Source organism: Cystoisospora suis (assembly GCF_002600585.1).
Source record: "Cystoisospora suis strain Wien I chromosome Unknown contig_2055, whole genome shotgun sequence".
NCBI classification, from domain to species: domain Eukaryota; phylum Apicomplexa; class Conoidasida; order Eucoccidiorida; family Sarcocystidae; genus Cystoisospora; species Cystoisospora suis.
This window is the reverse complement of record NW_027154854.1, coordinates 1-16,891: the sequence shown is the minus strand read 5'-3', so window position 1 is coordinate 16,891 and position 16,891 is coordinate 1. Positions and strand designations below refer to the sequence as shown.

Below are 16,891 nucleotides of genomic sequence, written 5' to 3'. Positions count from 1 at the left end.
TGTAAAGGTTGCCGCAAGAACTTAATCCAGTCTGTTCATTGAAGGCACGACACGTTTACTGTTACGGACCGAGACGCGCAGTAGTCGTCGGTGGCCCACGGCACGGCACTCAGTAAGCGGTGCGGCACTCACTCACGACGCGCCATACAGGGCGGCGGCGCAGAGTCGCATCGAGGGCGTTACAGACTATGGTTAGTTAGCGTTGGCTGGGAGATAGTTCGACTGGTATACGGGACACTTATGTTTGAATCATTGCTAGCAAGGAATTATACTATCCGAAAGTCACTCCCACTAGTACTACGCAGCGGAAGAAATCGTGAGACAGGGTTACTCGTACGCTCTTCCTCGGCAGCACAGGAGCGGGACGGATACCCATACGGGGAGTCTGCGCACCGAGTGCCAGCTCGACGGTTGTACTTATGACCACATTACGTGTAGTTAAAATACGTGCGGTGCCTTCACATGCGAACTAGATACAGACTATCCAAAATTCTTCAGCAACTGTTAAGCGCGGTAGCCCTGCACGGTCGCTGCACCGTTCACGGGAATTTTCTGTCTTCTTGTTGCTCCGCTGCAGGTACACTGTGTCCGCGTGGACGCAGAGTCGCCATGTCGGCCGCTACATCTGCCGCAGTACAGTATAAATGGGCAATGTTGTCCAGCATTGACGGCCATCATTGACCAGAGTGACAGGTGTATCACGGGTAGTTGTGATACAGCTGCGGACAACGGCAAATCGATGTAGGTGAAGTCCACCTCTGCGCGAGACAGAGAGGTACAGCCCGGGGAAAGGAGGCGTGTTCACACTTCGGGTACCCGCGACGCCGGCGGGACACCGATGCTAGTGAATGTCAACCGCAGGACGCTAGGTGAAAGAGCAGGAAAGAAGAAGAGAGGCTTATGTAGAGAACCTATCCCCTTTGCTTCCGAACTGAGAAAATGATTTCGAAGAACGCGGAATAAGAGGGCGCGGCCGCCTACTTGCTAGGTGACCTAGGGTGCCCGTAGACGGAAATTCGCTATGTCAAGACCGGAAAGATACGTCTCAAAAATCTCCCCGACGAAATCTTCTCGCTAGTCCTCGTACAAGGAAAATGCAGCACACTAGTGCAGGAGCCCTCCTGTTCGATTGTTTTGCTGAACGAACTGGCAGAGGTGGGGCCTTCGGCCCGCCCCCTCCCAATGACACTCTCGCCCCGGCTCGATCAATTCATACGTACAGCCGCCGCGTGCTCCGGACACTGGGGCTTTCCAAGGGGGCATGCCGACTGCGGCAGCTCGACTCAGTCGCGGACCCAGCACGGCTACTGTGGTCTGGAGCTTCAGAGATTTTTTTATTTCGCGAACTTGCTTGGCTGTGTCGGGCTGGGTAGCGCAGCCTCTGACAAGGGTCCTGGCGTGGCTGGGCAGCTTCGCTCCGTTATCCGGCCTGATGACAGCGACGTGGGAAGACAATCGTTCAACCGGAGACAGTCGGTTTCGCGTTTTGTGCTGGCAATTTTGCAGCTGTTGTTTTTTATCGGTCGAGAGCAATCATACTCAGTTTTGGAAGAAATATCTTTGGTTTGAAAGCTCTCGTGGACTCCCGTCTCCAAAGTTTATGTGGTGAGGGATATCGTTCAACGGATTTGTCAATGGCTTGTTAACCCTACTGTCTTCTTTGATTTTCTCGTATCTAATCTTCCTGCTCACTTCCCCCCCTGCCTTGTATGTGCTTCGTTGTGCGCGCCCCCGTGCTGGTACCAGTGCGGCGGCCCAGTGGCTGTTTGTATGGGGCTGCGGCTGTCAATGGATAGCTGACTGCGGCTATCTTTTGGCATCCTCTGTCGTCAATCCTATTTTTCCCTCGGAGAAATCTTTGGCCCAGCTGGAGTTTCGTTTTCTAGACGGCCTTCCGGTGGTATGATACCGCGGCAGGGGGCAGCGCGTGCCTCTCCAGCGTTCGGCTTTGTACAGGTAGGCGCAGCCAAGGATAGGTGTATGCTCTCACTTCCTTCACGCACTCGGGGTTCGATGGCGTATTGCTTCAGTTGCAAGTCTGATTGGGCACGGCAGCGGGAGTCCTGCACTGTGTATTCTAGTGTTCCGGGGTTGTGGTTTATACGCACCCCATGTCCTGTGGCGAGGTGTTGCGCGGGCGGTTTCGTAGCAGTTGTGGAACTTTGGCTGGTGCGTATGCAGTATGCTTCTCGTGTGTCATAATGCCGTGGGTTGTGTATCGGTAGTCGGCCGGGGGTGTATCACGGTATCGAAGCGTTCTGCATCTTGGGGCCGCGTCGGTTATCGCGCCCTCAGAAACGTTTTCCCTAGCCGTCTACTTGCAGCATCTGTTGTGTGGGCTATTTTCTTGGTTTCCCCGCCGTGTGATTTCAGCTCGTCGGCACTCCGTGGAAACACGTATTCTCTTGCAACCCGTGTGGTGTGAATCGTCTTCCCGTGGCCTCTCCCGTGTAAACAGCTGTGGCGACTGACAGTCCGGTTTGCTGCCGTGGTATCAGTTTCTCAGACTTTTCGGGGCAACCCCGTACCACACCCCGGATTCCGTTCGCTGTGTTGCTGTATTTCGTCCCCCGTACTCAGGCATTTTTTTCATCTTTCCCTGCAGCAGATACGCGTCGCTGGCTGGTTTTTTTTTGCGCGGCCCCGCGGCTGCGGGACTATTGACTGAGGTATAGGGTTGATTTGAGGTTTTGCCGGGGTTGCTCCATAGCGTGATGCGGGAAAGGGACGTGTTGCTGTTTTTCACTGATTTATCCTTTCCCAGATTCCCGACCACCCTTGGACGGCACACGTTCTCTGGTTTATAGGGGCCGTTGTTTCGTGTGATTTCATTGTTGCTGAAGCAAACAAACAACAGGTTACAGTGGGTGAAGACTGGCAGCGAGACTGTCGGTGTAGCCGTGTCTTCTGGTGTGCGTACCCTCCAGCCAGACAGTTATGTGTGTGCTGCAGGTGCGTCACAGTGGTTGGCTTCTTTACCGTGATGAGTGTTTCCATGCTACGCTTTCCTTCTAGAACGTCTTCTGTTAGCCGGGGTGGTAGGCAGAGGCGTGCACTTAAGGATTTTGTATGCGGTGCCTTTTTTCGTCCCCCGTTCGTGGTAGTGGTCTTGGTCCTTCTTGTCAGCGGTCTAGTTTTGTTATCTTCCTTCGTCTCAGTTTGTTCAGTCTGACTCACACAGTGCTACAGTTGAGATCTTGGCGTCGGTAGTTTCATACGTCTTTGCTGGACAGTCCTTTCGTTTCTCGTTAGGTAACCTGCGGCAAAGAGTTTTTACAGCCTGTGTGTGGACGGAGTGGAGAGAGTACTGTTACAGTCGTGACAGAGTTCGCGTTCGCGTTCACACGGTGTCGTCTGTCGACCTCAACGGAGGGCGTCCCAACGCGGACTTCATGATGCGGTCGCCGGCGTCGTCGTCCCCTCAGCTGGGGGCCCCAGAGGAGAGATCGGGGGATCCCTTGTACACGGAACTTGGGAAGAATAAAACTCTGATCAGTGAGCTTTTCTGAGTTCGCAGTGCTTTGGGTGTATGGAGGCTGGGGCGCACCTCAATCGTTCCACCGCCACTGTGACAACACAAACGCGACGGCAGCCGTTTTCTGTGTGCATTTCCTGCGGTAGGTTACCTGAAAGGGTCTCACGCGAAGCTGTCCTCTTGCAGGCGGGCACGGTCCTAGTGAATTCTTAACACGGTCATTGAGTTGTTTGTTCGCATCCACTCGTTCAGCTGTCTCCGGTGCGCTTGAGTGAGCCGGCGGTACTTCAGCGCGATAATTGGGGTGTCAGCAGTTCATCATCGAGCCAAACTCACACCAGAAGTGCCAAGTGAAGGTGGGGGTGGGCAGTTACCGCAGATGTTTGTCATTTCCACTGTCGCCGCGGGTCGCTCGTGTTTCCCCTTGTGTTTTTTACCATTTAGGAGAAACCCTCGCAGAGATCAGCAGCAAGGCCTCTGGTCCTCGAGCGAAGATCAGTGAACGACGTGGACAAACAGCGCAGATAGCGACACGTGATTCGGAGGGCGCGAAGACGGGTGAGTCAGCAGCGAAAGGCACCCCCGTACATTCTCCGTCAGTAGCTGCATCTCCTGTGCCCACTGCTCAGAGTTCACTCGCGGCGAGTGTTGTTGCAGCAAACGCGGTGGGGAGGGCCGTTACGACGCCGGCGACATCTGGCTCGTCCGGCACGCCGTGTCCTCTCGGTGAGGGTGACTCGGGGGCAATTCCCGACGGTGCGCGCGCGAGCAGCGGCGTAGCGCCCGCGTCTACAGAAGAAATTGCTAGTGTGGAACCGCCACACAAAGCCGAGGACACACCGGTGGACCAGGCACCCGCGGCTACTGAGGTGAGAAGCACTGTTTTGGCGGGACTATGAAAGTGATGGGACAGCGGTGCCAGTGCATGGTGTAGCAACTCACAGAGCCGGCGAACTGCCGGTTCTATTCCTCACAATTTTCCATCACGCAGTGTGGGTTTTAGAACTTCTAACTCACACTGAACTGTCGAATCAGAGCTAACTTTGACTGCCAACAGCAGAAGGGACTTGCCCTGTGTATCACACCTGCCCGCAGGTAGCTCCCACGTCGTGCATGTGTAGTTGGTGAATTTCGCTGTCAGATGCGACGCATGCATGCCTATCCGTGTGAACGCATGGCAGCTGTCATTGTAGAGTTGCATGGAGGGATCAGTCTTTTTACAAAGGGAAAAAACAAAGAGTGTCTATTCTTTCCTTGCTTCGTTTGACAGCACTTCACTTTTGGGGAAGGTGCGGAAGTGTTAGAGCATTCTCCGCTTGCGGGTGATATATCGGCATCAGGATCGGGCAACCAGTTCGCGGTCGTGAGCGTGCGGAATGGTCTAAATTCCGTTTCTTCGTGGTGTGATACCGAAAGAATGCAGTAAAGCTTGTTTCCTCATGGTTTCCGTGTAGACATATTGTATGGCACCGAGTTCCCGGACTGGGCGATGCCATCTAGCTATTGGAAGCATGCTCTGCTGTTACGAGGTACCTGTCTCGTCTCTGTGTTCTGAGAGAATGTGATTAAGTATGCGTCGAGGTAGGATCAATCATACCTGTTCGCTTTAGGTGCGTTTTGACTTGTGTTCGTCCGTACGGAACTTCACTGTTTTTTACGGCTGACGGTCCAGTGCCTGTGTGAGACACGCGCAGGAAATAGGAGATGATGATCCCCTTATTCACGATCTACCTGATGGTTTTGTCGGAAGACGAGCCCCAGCGAATCCGCTGAACTCCCCAATGGTCGCGCGACTCCGGGGAGGCAAGAAGAAGAACAGAGCCAAAGTGAAGGATCCGAAGCTGAACAACAATCCTCTTCGGGGACGTCTGGTTGTTTGCATCAGCACGACTGCGCTTCTTTTCTGGATTTTCATGTGGGAGTAAGTCTGTTGGAGTTGTAGTCATCAGTCGACCCAAAGATTTTCTTAGAGGTGCGCATATCTTGCTGCTACGGCAGGCCTGGCCAGCAACGTGTTGATCTTGTTTCAGGGTAGAGCCCTGTGACTAGTCTGCTAGACGGGTGTGGGGTTTTCGAGGAGACGCTCAAAGCATACATTTAGCCTAAACGTCCGTCACAGCGGCTGAGGCCACCCTGAGGTTGTTGCATGTACCGTCTCACGCTTGTTCGTGCGCCCTCCAGGGGACAAAGGGTTCTCCAAGGGAGTATGTGTGTTCCGTCCCTGCAGAATGCTTTTCAATTACACAAGCTACAACGGACGATGCGTGAGCTCAGTGTTTTACCCGAGTTACAAGCTCCCGAATGAGAAAGAAAGAGAACCTTTCGTAATTCGCTATGGTTATGGCGCTTGCGAACACAATCTGGGGGACCTGGAGCATCCCCGGGTAGCTATGGGGACGAAGGCGAGCGACCAAGGCTGGCCAACGGACCTTGTGCCAAATGGAAAAGCAGGCAGTTCTAATGCTGACTGGGACTCGCCCAATCCCCGGATTCTCCGGTTGTTGGGTGGCCTGGAGACAAACTATATTCGCGAGTATCAGGAAATTTTCAGGCTTTTTACGTCCATGTATATGCATGGCGGTTGGCTCCACATTCTCATCAACCTGTCGTGCCAGATACAAATTCTCTGGATCATTGAACCGGTGAGCTCTCGGACCCGTCTCGGCTTCAACTGCCCGTGTGGTCTGTCGGTCACTGCTTGTAGCTCGTCAGGATGGGTGCATCAACAAAGAATGGTTTCGCAGGTGGCACCATCTGTCTGCTGGCCCGGAGCAGCAGAAGGTGCTCCTAGTCGCATGCCGCGTTTTGTAGAAGGCTAGAGCATGCTTTTGTCAGGGGCGGTATGGTCGTCGCCCCTGCGTCTGATACCCGCACGTGTTCTTTCTGAATGGTGTTACATGTTCCAGGCGAGTTTCGGTAGAACGAATCACTTCCGGAACAGTGAGGCTTGTTTCGTTACACCTGCTCTCAGGATTGGGGCTTCTGGAGAACTGCGTTGCTGTTTTTCGTCGGAGGTATCTCGGGCAATCTTTTGTCAGCCGTCGCTGATCCCTGCAGCATCACTGTCGGCTCCTCTGGTGCCATGTATGCTCTTTTGGGTGCTCTTATTCCCTATTGCGTCGGTGAGCGATCTCTGGAGGAGACGTTTTAAGGCTCTCAGATTTGAAAGTGATGAGTCGGCGACGCCCGCACATCGATCATATATCAGTTCGCATTTGTGTGGAATTACGCGGTTTGAAGAACGCCGCGTTACGGGCGTACAACGGCAGCAACGGCGGTGCCGGGGCTGGTAGACCTTTTCAGCTGCGTTTGTGACCAGTCTCCCGTGAGGTTAGCAATGAAGCCTTTTATGCTTAAGTGGAGCCAGCACGTAACAGAGTGGTAGCTTGTAGTCGCGACAGGTTATTGGGGTTGGTTGCGTAAGGGCCTGCTTGTGTGCTGTTTTGTGGTGGATCCCGTCTGAGAGAAGCGCCGTGTATATCTTCTGACTGTTTATGCGCCTTGGCAGAGTACTGGAAGTCAATCCCGAGACCGGGATGCATCTTACTATTTATGATCATCGTCGTGGTAAGCTTTGTCGATTCGCTTATCATTGCAGACTTTTCAGCCGCACCGCACGTTAGCGTAGCTTTACACACTCTGACGGCTTTGCACATGTTGATGCTATCCACGGAAGAAGTTGGTTTTCGCGCGTGTCCCCTGGTTGGTCGACCGTTCTCGTGTATTCCGACGGCTTTCGTCACTCAGAAGCACAGCCGCGGGCGTAGTCTGTAATGCCTGTCGACTGCCGACTCTAACACCCTCGTCAGACCAAGGGGACCAGCAGTGGCGCCATTGGGGAGCTCAAGTGTCCAGCGGATTGGATGAGCTCTCCCAAGCACAACTGCCCGTGTCACGACTCCCCGTGGTAGTTTCTGATTTTGTTGAGGTGGAATTGATCGGAGATGACGGAGAGATATGCACCTGTGTTGTGTTATGACAATGGAAAAAGCACTGGAGTGTGCTTTTCAATCCGAAGAGCCTTTGTTTCGTCTCTTACATGATTCTTTCGTACAAGAATCGAGTGGGGGACAGGTGGAGCCGGCGAAGTACGGGAGACCATGGTGGCGGTCCGGCTGACTCCCCGAGGTCTCCAGCAGGCAGCGTGATTCTGACTGGGCTAGAGCATGGACATCTTCGTACGCCTTTGAGTGCTCAAGGTTGATATGCGCGAGTCTGATACCTTGATGACTTTCCTCACCTCGAACAATGAATTCAGGTAGTGGAACAAGCCGTATGGCTTCAGGTGTCATTCGTGCATTGTGCCGCTCTTGAAGGGCAAGGACACACCCGAGCTGTAGCAGCAAAGGGGCCAAACAGTAGTTTCTGCTTTCTTTTGTTCGTTACCAGGTCGTCGGAATTCTCACCGGCATGACTGGTTTCACAGACAACTATGCGCACATGGGAGGAGCTCTTGCTGGCATCCTTTGGGGATTTGCCACGATCACGACAGTCTCAGCTTGCGATAAGTGCACTCTAGGAGAGCGTATGGCCACCACGGCTCCTTTCAGCTGGTGTGTACCCAAAAAGACTCAGGAACGCCTTCTCGAAAAAGCCAAAGCTCGAAGTATGTTCGCTGTCGTGGTCGGGCGTTGTTGACAAGGGCATCCTTAGACCGTAGATGTAGTTCTGCTCGCACGGTTTAGGGTTTTTTTCCACGAGAACTACGCACGATATACGGTGGTGAACTTCCTGCTTACCTCTTGCAGATGCGTTTGGGTATTGTTACCTGTTGATAAGAAGTCATATGCATCTTCTTTCTCTGTAGCTGGTCGAACTCCCCAGGTGACCGACTGGGTGTGCTTTAGGCCAGGTGGTCGGATCCAATTTGGGGAGCTGATGTTTGTTTCGCAGGAGTGGGGTTCGTGCACTTGTTTAGGTTTCGAGCTTTTGTCCCAGCAAGCATGAATTAAGCAGCTGCTAAGCGAAACAGAAGACGTAACGCACCGCGTGTGTCGCGCGGCGCACAACAGCACTCCAAGGTTTAGGGGGTCGCCCTGCGGGAGACAGTCTCTTGAACTTTCATCGGGGCGTTTTCAGCTCACTCTATGATCTGCCTCTACAGTGTCATCAGATCACCGACACCCTTCAGAAGTGGCAATGATCCTGCATCGCCGTTTGTTCAGCGGTGATTCAGCTCCGCAGTACTGAGCTTTGTCATTTATTGCGTTTTCCTCAGAGAAGGAGGCTATCCGCAGACGAAAACTACAAGCCATGCACAAGAAGAAAGCAGGCGGTGCCCGTGGTAAAGCTATGTATGCAGTGAAGATGCGGCTTCAGGAAGAGGGTCGGCCGCCGTGCAAAATGAGCTTCAGGGAGTGGGTCATTCGAGGCATCTGCCTAGCCGCCCTGGTGAGTATTGTTTTGTTTTGTCGGTGGATGCTCGGCTTGTAGGTAGGTCTGCACCTTGAGCCAGTGATCGAATGCGAGTGCTGCCAGCTTTTTGTACGTCGGTTACATGTTGTTCCTGCACCCAGTGGTTCGAGATTCGATTGTATCTTGTCCCGGTCCAGGTATCAACCTGGCGGTTCGTTGCCCTGCTTGTGACATTTTACATGTCCTACCGTGCTGCCCTGCCGTCTTTATTGTAGTTCAGTTTTAGAGGCGCACACGGTGGTTCGGCCTTCTTGCGTGTTTGTGTGGCTTCCGGGGCAGATTGCGTACTGGGTCGTCCTCTTCCTATACTTGTTGGACGCGGACCTGTACAAGAGCTTTGATCCTCCTGGACAGCTGAAGTTCACAGGATGGCTGTACTGCGAGTGCGGTACGATTGTGTACGAGGCTCGTCAGACGTACGGAAACTTAGGACGCTTCTGGTGCTTCGGAAACGAGAAAGACGCCAACTTTTACCTCAAACCCTGATAAAGAAGCTGCTAGCTTTTTTGCCGCATCTGTCAGCCGGGGAAGGACAACTCTGAAAACAGAGTCGTGCAGAATGAAGCATTGGCCTTTGGTGTTACTTCGGTCAACATCCTCCAGAAAAACTCGAAGTGTTGCAGCTGTGCAAGTCAACTAAGGGGTAGTTGGTACAATTCTTTCGAATTCTCCTCTGGGTCGCATTCCCTTTTCGGGCTTCTCTAGTGTCTTGTCCAAAGTAGGATGGCGTGCTGCAGCCCCGGTCTGTCATGCCACTGCAGAGATGCCGTGGAGAAGTGTGCGGGCTCGCAGACTCCTGGACTTGGCTTGTCGCAGCAGAGAGATGGTGCGTCACCGAAAACTTGCTGTTCTTTGCCTGTTGTTCGGCATGTCTGTTCTCGGACGTTGCCGAAGTATCCGTCAGGACATTTCCGCTGTGTAGAACACTTGTTGGGCGCGAGAGAGCGCGACGTTCAGATGGGGCGGCTTGTAGCTCTCCAACTGTGATATGGCCCTCCGCAGAACGAGCAGAATAAGGAAGTAGGATTACGAACGGCTGTCGGGGCCGAGGGCTGGCGGTGAGTTTCCGTTTTCCGCGGTATCCAGGTTAGTGACTTTTGATGCTGCGCGAATGAATGCCTGTGCCTCAAACAGTGGGGTCGACTGGCCGTGCAGTGGCTGCATTATGAGCATTCTGGTGTCCCGTTATCTTTCGAGAAGCTTCGCTGGATAAGCGGGGGAGTGTAGGTGCTTAAGCTGGGTGTGAACAGGCATCAACGCTATTGTGGAAGACTGGCTTTCAATCAGACACGGATCACGGCAAGTCGACGTGAGTGTTCGCAATCACATTTTAGTACCCGCTGTCACCCGTACAAATTCGCTCTTCCTGTCCGTATGTCAGGTCACACGTCATTTTGCTCTCGTGAAGGTCATTTGATACTCGGCCGCCGGACATTCTTCGCACTGCTTTAAGAGGTCAAACACTTTGTATCGAACGGACAGCGAAAGCGCCGAAGCACGGACTGGCGACACCTGCCCCTCGTGAGTGGCTTCCGGAACAGTACGGAAATCACAAACAGTAGCAACGCGCCTATGCACCGCAACCACCACCGGCCGATCATGCTTCCTCTGACCGACATCGGGCGTCCGGTTAGACCCGAAACCCGTGGTACGAACTTCTGTTGGCACAGTACCGCCCGTACTCCTGGCTACACGCAAGCCCCGCAGCAATTTTGGTCACCGACTGGATCCCTGGGGCCAGTTTAGGTTCGGGGTGTGAAGTCGCTGGCTGCAAGTGCCACCAACGCGCACACCTGATTGCAGCAGTCTCAGCGCGGTCGCTCAGTTGGGAATTCCCGAGTTACAGTTCAGAATAACCAGTGCACACTATTCTCGCGGCGAAATATCAAGTCGATTCCAGGCCTTAAAGCACACATCGGCCAAAGAGCTAAGCGTTTGGGGGCAGACTTTTAGTTGGGAGATTCTTGGAGTGCGCGTTACTGCGTACCTCAAAGCGGCTCCATCGGCGCGCGTGCTTCCGGCGCTTGACTTTGGCTACATAACTCCTTGCAGACAGGAAGGTGCAAGCAGCTGCTGCTTCAGGATACCGAATACAAATAGTGCCGCACAGTGACACGGCTTTGGAGAACGATTGGGGTCGTTTCGCTCTGGCCGGCGAGTTGTTCGTCACTGCCAGCTCCGACCTCAGTATCTACCTCTGCGTCCCTCTGCGACGGGGGAGGATACACATACACGCTCGTCCATTCTACACGCCCTGATGTGGTAGCGACCCTCGGACTGTATGGGATCACGAACAGGCGGTCCTCAGCTATACAAGCGAAAGCCCCGTGAGTTTTGTTGCTCGCCGCCCCCGCCTTTGCATTTGAAGGGAAAATGACGATGTGCGGGATCGAGTCCTGGTCCCCGGCGGCAGCATCAAACATGCATGCCGGAAACCTCTTCGGATCCATAGCAAGAGTAGACGACCCGCCGTTCGGAAAGAGAGATCTCTGACGGAGTAAGGAGACGCAACAAGAGGTGATTAGCTCGTCATGGCCACTCAGATTTCGAGGGTATGCCAGCTGGGTGCCAACCTCCATGAGTGGGTCGGCAGAGGTCAGAAGAAGTCGCATCTCATTGACGTAGAGGAACGAGGGGTTTGGCAAGAGAGTGATCTGCTGCCCCAGAGAAGGGTCCGAGGAGAACGCAGAAGAGGAATATGGAGGCTGTGGAAGTGGGTGCGGATTCGCCATATCACTTGTGCTGGGCACAACAAAGACTTTTGTTCGAATGCCGCGGAGCCGGGAGGCCAGCTGCCTAAAGAACGCGATGTACGTACAATCCACATGGGGCAGAGTGGGCAAAACTGCTGGAACGGAGACGCCGATGCTGACGAGCGACGAAGGAACAATCGGACCGAACAAGATGAGGATGTGCGGCGCTTCTTCCCGGACACGATTTAGTAAGATGTCCATCTCGAGGTTCCTGACAGATCACAATATCGCACTGATTGCCTAATAGAATAAAAGGAGCATGGAGTGCCGTCTCTAGTGCGACGTGGGAACGGCCGCCTTCCTACCTGACGACCCGTAACTCGAGAGCCGAGCACGGGCTCTGAGTGCGGGCTCTCCGGTGCTCTCACCGTGATTCAACTTCTTCTCCGCAGGACGACAGAAACTGAGCCGAGGCGACCATAATGTGGACTGGGTGACCTCGATAGCAACTCTCGACAGAGCGCGTGTCGAGTTTTTGTTTGAAACAGCTGGCCGTCGTGGGACTGTGGGGCGGTAGAGACACCACTCGTCGACACCTGGGAGGAGGTAGGGGACAACCGCCTTGGATGGAAGCGACTGCAAACCTGGTACCACAGTCACTCTGTCAGACATCGGACATACGCAGAGGCGGTGCACCATGCAGCATGGCCAACATAGAGTGACGGCTGACAGCTTAAAAGCGCACTCTGAGTTCAGCAACTGCCTGAGCCCCATCTCACTGTGCGACTCCGCCAGCGGAACCAAAACCACTTGCGCTTTTCCGGGAAAGAACAATAGTCTCCGAGCAAGGAATTGCTATCAGAGTATAATGCTGGTCGAAGTAATCAGCTGGCCTATAGAAGGCCCCCGTCGGAAGCGGCACAGCGGCACGTCAATTATGCACCCAACCACAATGGCCGCTCCCAGCCATGCGCCTGGATGCAAATCTATCGTTCCTCGCGCAGCCCGTCCCGAAGCCCTTAAGAGAAGACGTTAGGAGCAGAGTCGCAAGTGAAATACCGTCGGCACCCGGCTGAAACTTGACAAACCGCCAGGTACACCAGCCCACTTAGAAAGAAAGAAATTCCTTCGCATCTACAAAACGCGGGGCACCACCACTGCAGGTTCGCTCACTGTAGAAACCGGTGGGACTGCCTCCTCGTCGCAGCGCGCGGAGTCGCGGCAAGGAAACCCGGCGCACTGTTCTGACTACATAGCCCGAGACTGAAGAGCACCGCGACACAAACCCGGACACCTCACGTCCTCGTGCCGCCTATTCGCATCCATGCCCCCTGTGCCCTACCCAGAATGCTTCCTCCGCTCTGTAGTATCCAGTGACAGATACCGTTCACCATGAGATGAGTGGTATGCACCGCTCACGCGACCCGCACGGCATTCAATGGTCAATCTATGTCCTTCTCTATGGGTTGTATATGTGTTTCAACATCCAGAGACACGCACGACCTTTCATGCCGTCCGGTGGCCCGCTAGTGCCACCCTGTTACCCCCCACGCCCAAGCTCCAAGCACCTCTATCTTAATCGCCCGCTTTCCGGCACGAGAGCTGCACTCTTGAACCGCTGTCCTCGTACCATACACTGTACAGTAGCCATTCACCGGGTGACCACATCGCTCGCCTTCACACATACCTTGTCCAAAAAGCCTCGGACTGTAACGAGCATGCCCGGGTACGCACACACTTCACTCTCAGCTGCCCGTCCCGTAGTCACCGGCTTGCTTGCTAGGGGTGCGGTGGCACCATGCAGCTGACTTGCTCCGTCTTCTTGGGCCATGTCTCTGGTGCGCTGACGATACTGACGCGCCAGCGCCTCCTCAGGATGGAGCAGCTGCACGGGCTCTCGTCGTGCAGTCATTTCATCAAGCACCATCGACACAAAGGAGAAGGGCCGCCCGTCGACCGCCGCCAGAATTCCCGTCCTGACCTGGGCAAGGCAGCGGGACAGCCCCAAGCGAGACACACCAAAGAAGTGTCTTAACAAGTTTTTTCAGGAAAAAAGCACCTGCTTCAGGCTCCTCTGCCCCATTTTCGCCGTCAGCAAGGGCCGATCATCGAACTACTCCGAGGGGTAAGGCCCGCCTCACCGCCCTTTGTCCGTATACAAAGCAGGTCTTCTGACTAAGTAATTCTACAAGAAGGGCGCCCGAGTCCCTCTGCATACCAAAGAGTGAAATGTCAATCAACTCCTCAGGCCATAAAAGAACCGCAAGTGAGTGCTTTCAAAAAAGTATACCGCCGCAGTGGACCCCATCGTACATACTTGTTCACCGCGCGGCCCCGCCGACGCCTCAGGCCCCTCCGTCACGTGGTTGCGCGACCAGCCGATATGCATTCGACTCCTGAGCAGTTGCAGTCGATTGCGCCGCCAGCTCCCATGGTCGTATGCTACGGCATCCATCCACTCCGGACGGGAAACCTGGAAGGGATCCGTGGCAAGGCTGCCGTTGTTGAAATCGAAAGTGCAGGAGAGTTGCAGCTGCAGAAGGCCAGGAAGACATACTTTTTCAACCGGGTCAGTTTGTGCGGCGGCCATCACCACCAGCTAGTTCACGTCTTTGGGTGCTCTGCAGGCCACGACACGCACCTTCCCACTAGCCTTAAAACACAAAACTGTACGATCAGCTTAAGCGATGGTGTGCGCCGGATGCTACTTTACAGAGGATTGAAGGGGGCCGCCATTGACGTGCAAAAAGAGTTCGCCGCGCCCCCCCGCTGCCACTACGCTCGATTGGCTCAGTAGAGAACGTCCTGGGGGAAAGGCATGGCCGAGCGGACGATACCCCTCTTGACACGCACCCTGTCCAGCGTGGTCAGGTAGAGATGATCCGTGCCCGAAGAGGTGCGCGGACCTTCCTGCACTTTTGGCCTAGTCCCAAACCGCTCACTCTAAAAAGCTGAACGCGCCCGTGGTTCTGTTATTTCACGTGAAAAGTGAGCAAGGTTGTCTCAGATCAATCAAGAGCTGCCAGACTTACCGCAGTTTTGTTGTCACAACGGTATCCCTCTATCTTTCCAAGCTCCGGATTGAACAAAATGGTCTCTTCCTCTAAAAACCATACAAGACAAGCGCACCCCGAAAAGCTTCACGGCTTATTTCTGGCTTACACGCCACATAAGCTGGGTACAGCTTTGCACCAACTGCTCCGCGGGTTGATCCACGTCTTGTCCTTAAACACGCCAGACATCGCCGTGTGAAACCCAAAGGAGAACTGGATCACCAACTGCAGGAGAAGAACTGGTAGGCTTTTCACGAGGCGTAGCCTGTTGTGGATTGCGGCTGTCTCCCGGACACAGTAGTCGGGTTGAAAGAACGGACGGTCATGCTGTCCTACAGCCAGCCGACTCTAGCGGGGGGAAGTCAGCCTGTTCACACTGTCTGGTCCTTCCAAGCATACTGTAGAAAGATCCCTTATGTCGTCGTCCGCAGTGGACCTTTCCACGGTTTACCTTTGAACTCAGCTCGCGAACGTTGCCAGGGCTCGATAGTCCGTGACAAACTATTCACATCCGCGTTGTCCAGTGCAGCTGCAGTCCTAGTTCCTACGCCCTCAGGAGATGCTTTGAGCGCGTCTTCCACATGTTGCACAAACCCTGGCGATATGTTGCTTTTGTCTCGGTGCACGTCTGCCCCTTCACACGCGAGCCTTAGCTTCGTCCACGTCGCTGTGGCGGGACAAAGACCCAGAGCAGAAGATCGATCTGACTCAGTCAAAAGGGAATGTAAAAGGGCTGGGAGCATCCTCGCATCTATTCCGTCGCGCCTCTGAACCTCCATGGTACCCACGAGAGACGAAGTCCGCCTTCTTCAGTTGGAGAGTCTCTGCGCTGTCACTGATTCTTCCTTACGAGCGCGCGACAAACTTCGACAGGCCGCGAAGCGTGGGTGCTACGCGAGTGGCCGCGAGAAGCATCATACCACTGGCACCAAGTACAATCCAGCTTCGGTGTCCTGTTTCAACTTTCTAATGGCTAGAGACCCTGCCACGGTGTGGACGTGTGCATGACTAAGAGTGCATGCACGCACGGGACAGTGGGAGGTCACATCGTGCTTGCGCTTTAAAACAGCCGGATTCTCCGTTTTTTCCCCGCAGGGGTAGAGGAAGAAGGTTCCAACGGGTGCTCCGTGTCAGCGTTAAAAGCGGTACACTACGTCCTGGTCCTGGTAACGCGTCGCCCTCTCACTATCCACATCAACGAGAGCCTCGCAAGCCCCCATCCTGATCCCTGCATCACTGTACTTTGCTCAGTCCTCTCGGTCGCTGTTATAAACCGACTGGGTGCCTGGCTATCACGAACACGCGACTTGGTATGCTATATGGTAGTCGTTCGAGAAAACGAGCTGTCCACGGAGTTTGGTCCGATCCTCACTGAAGACCCAGATCGCGGACGGCACCTTATGACGCGGACTGTCAGGAGAGCCACTCCTGACCACGAAAGAAGTATACGAAGAACTATGCGGCGTCGAGTGTGAGCAGACGCGCTTATATCGGAGTCGCCGCAACCGCACGTGCCTGACACAGAGAATACTATTGTACCAACTGACCATAACTAGTAGACAAGAATGCCGCGAGTTTCACACCCGGGGTGGAACGGAGACCTGTACCGGATGGCCCGCCCACCGGGGCAGAACGTTGGTGCAGCCGCAGGGTCCACGCAGGAGAACGACCACGGGCAGAGAGAGAAAAACTCCGCAGGAAGAAAGAAGAGTGGGAGTGAATGTATGAAGGAAGAGAAATAAAAAGGGGACCTTTGTACGGATGTCGTGGACGGCGACAGAATAGCTTTTCTCCTACCCTTTTAACATTCCGTTCTCTCACGGTAGTCATACGTAACAACAGAAGAGTCCACAGAAGCTACCGAATCCCTAGTGGAGTGTGTCCCTCTGACTGGGGTTATCTCCTTTTTTTTCTCTCCTTTCTTCTGTCGGTTTTTTTTTTTTTGTCTTTGAATGAGAGACTCGTGGAGCTATATCGAGTGCGTAAATTGAGGCCCCTGCATGAGAAAACCAACATCGTGTAACAACGGAAAACTCTTGCTTCCACTCCCATACGAGGGTAATGATGTCTGCTGAGATGTGATTCTGCGATGCCCTCACTCTGAAAAGATCCACTTCGTGGAGGGCGGTTGAAGAGATAGCCTTTTGAGTGTATGTGAGAAGCGTTCCTTAAACAGCATTAACCTGTACTGCAGACTGTAGCAGCCACGTCCGCGTAATAAGGTGCCGTCCGCGATCTTGGTCTTCAGTGAGGAT

At 54.1% G+C, this 16,891-nt stretch overlaps 2 protein-coding genes across 2 annotated transcripts; one reads left to right on the top strand and one right to left on the bottom strand.

The window, feature by feature from the left end:
• The first annotated feature begins 1,294 nt into the window (after positions 1-1,294).
• Positions 1,295-10,148, top strand: CSUI_004410 (rhomboid protease rom4). Its single transcript, XM_068064601.1, has 11 exons — positions 1,295-1,956; positions 2,581-2,669; positions 3,253-3,495; positions 3,920-4,344; positions 5,170-5,396; positions 5,703-6,117; positions 6,447-6,597; positions 6,984-7,042; positions 7,865-8,081; positions 8,694-8,866; positions 9,170-10,148. Exons 3-11 carry the CDS (start codon positions 3,393-3,395, stop codon positions 9,374-9,376), a joined length of 1,977 nt encoding a protein of 658 aa, XP_067923424.1. The 5' UTR covers positions 1,295-1,956; positions 2,581-2,669; positions 3,253-3,392; the 3' UTR covers positions 9,377-10,148.
• Positions 10,149-10,234: 86 nt separating this feature from the next.
• On the bottom strand, positions 10,235-16,184 carry CSUI_004409 (dna polymerase alpha). Its single transcript, XM_068064600.1, has 6 exons — positions 15,088-16,184; positions 14,616-14,686; positions 13,901-14,116; positions 13,271-13,564; positions 12,012-12,244; positions 10,235-11,854 (listed from the first exon to the last, which is right to left on the bottom strand). Exons 1-6 carry the CDS (start codon positions 15,413-15,415, stop codon positions 10,969-10,971), a joined length of 2,028 nt encoding a protein of 675 aa, XP_067923423.1. The 5' UTR covers positions 15,416-16,184; the 3' UTR covers positions 10,235-10,968.
• Between the last annotated feature and the right edge of the window lie 707 nt (positions 16,185-16,891).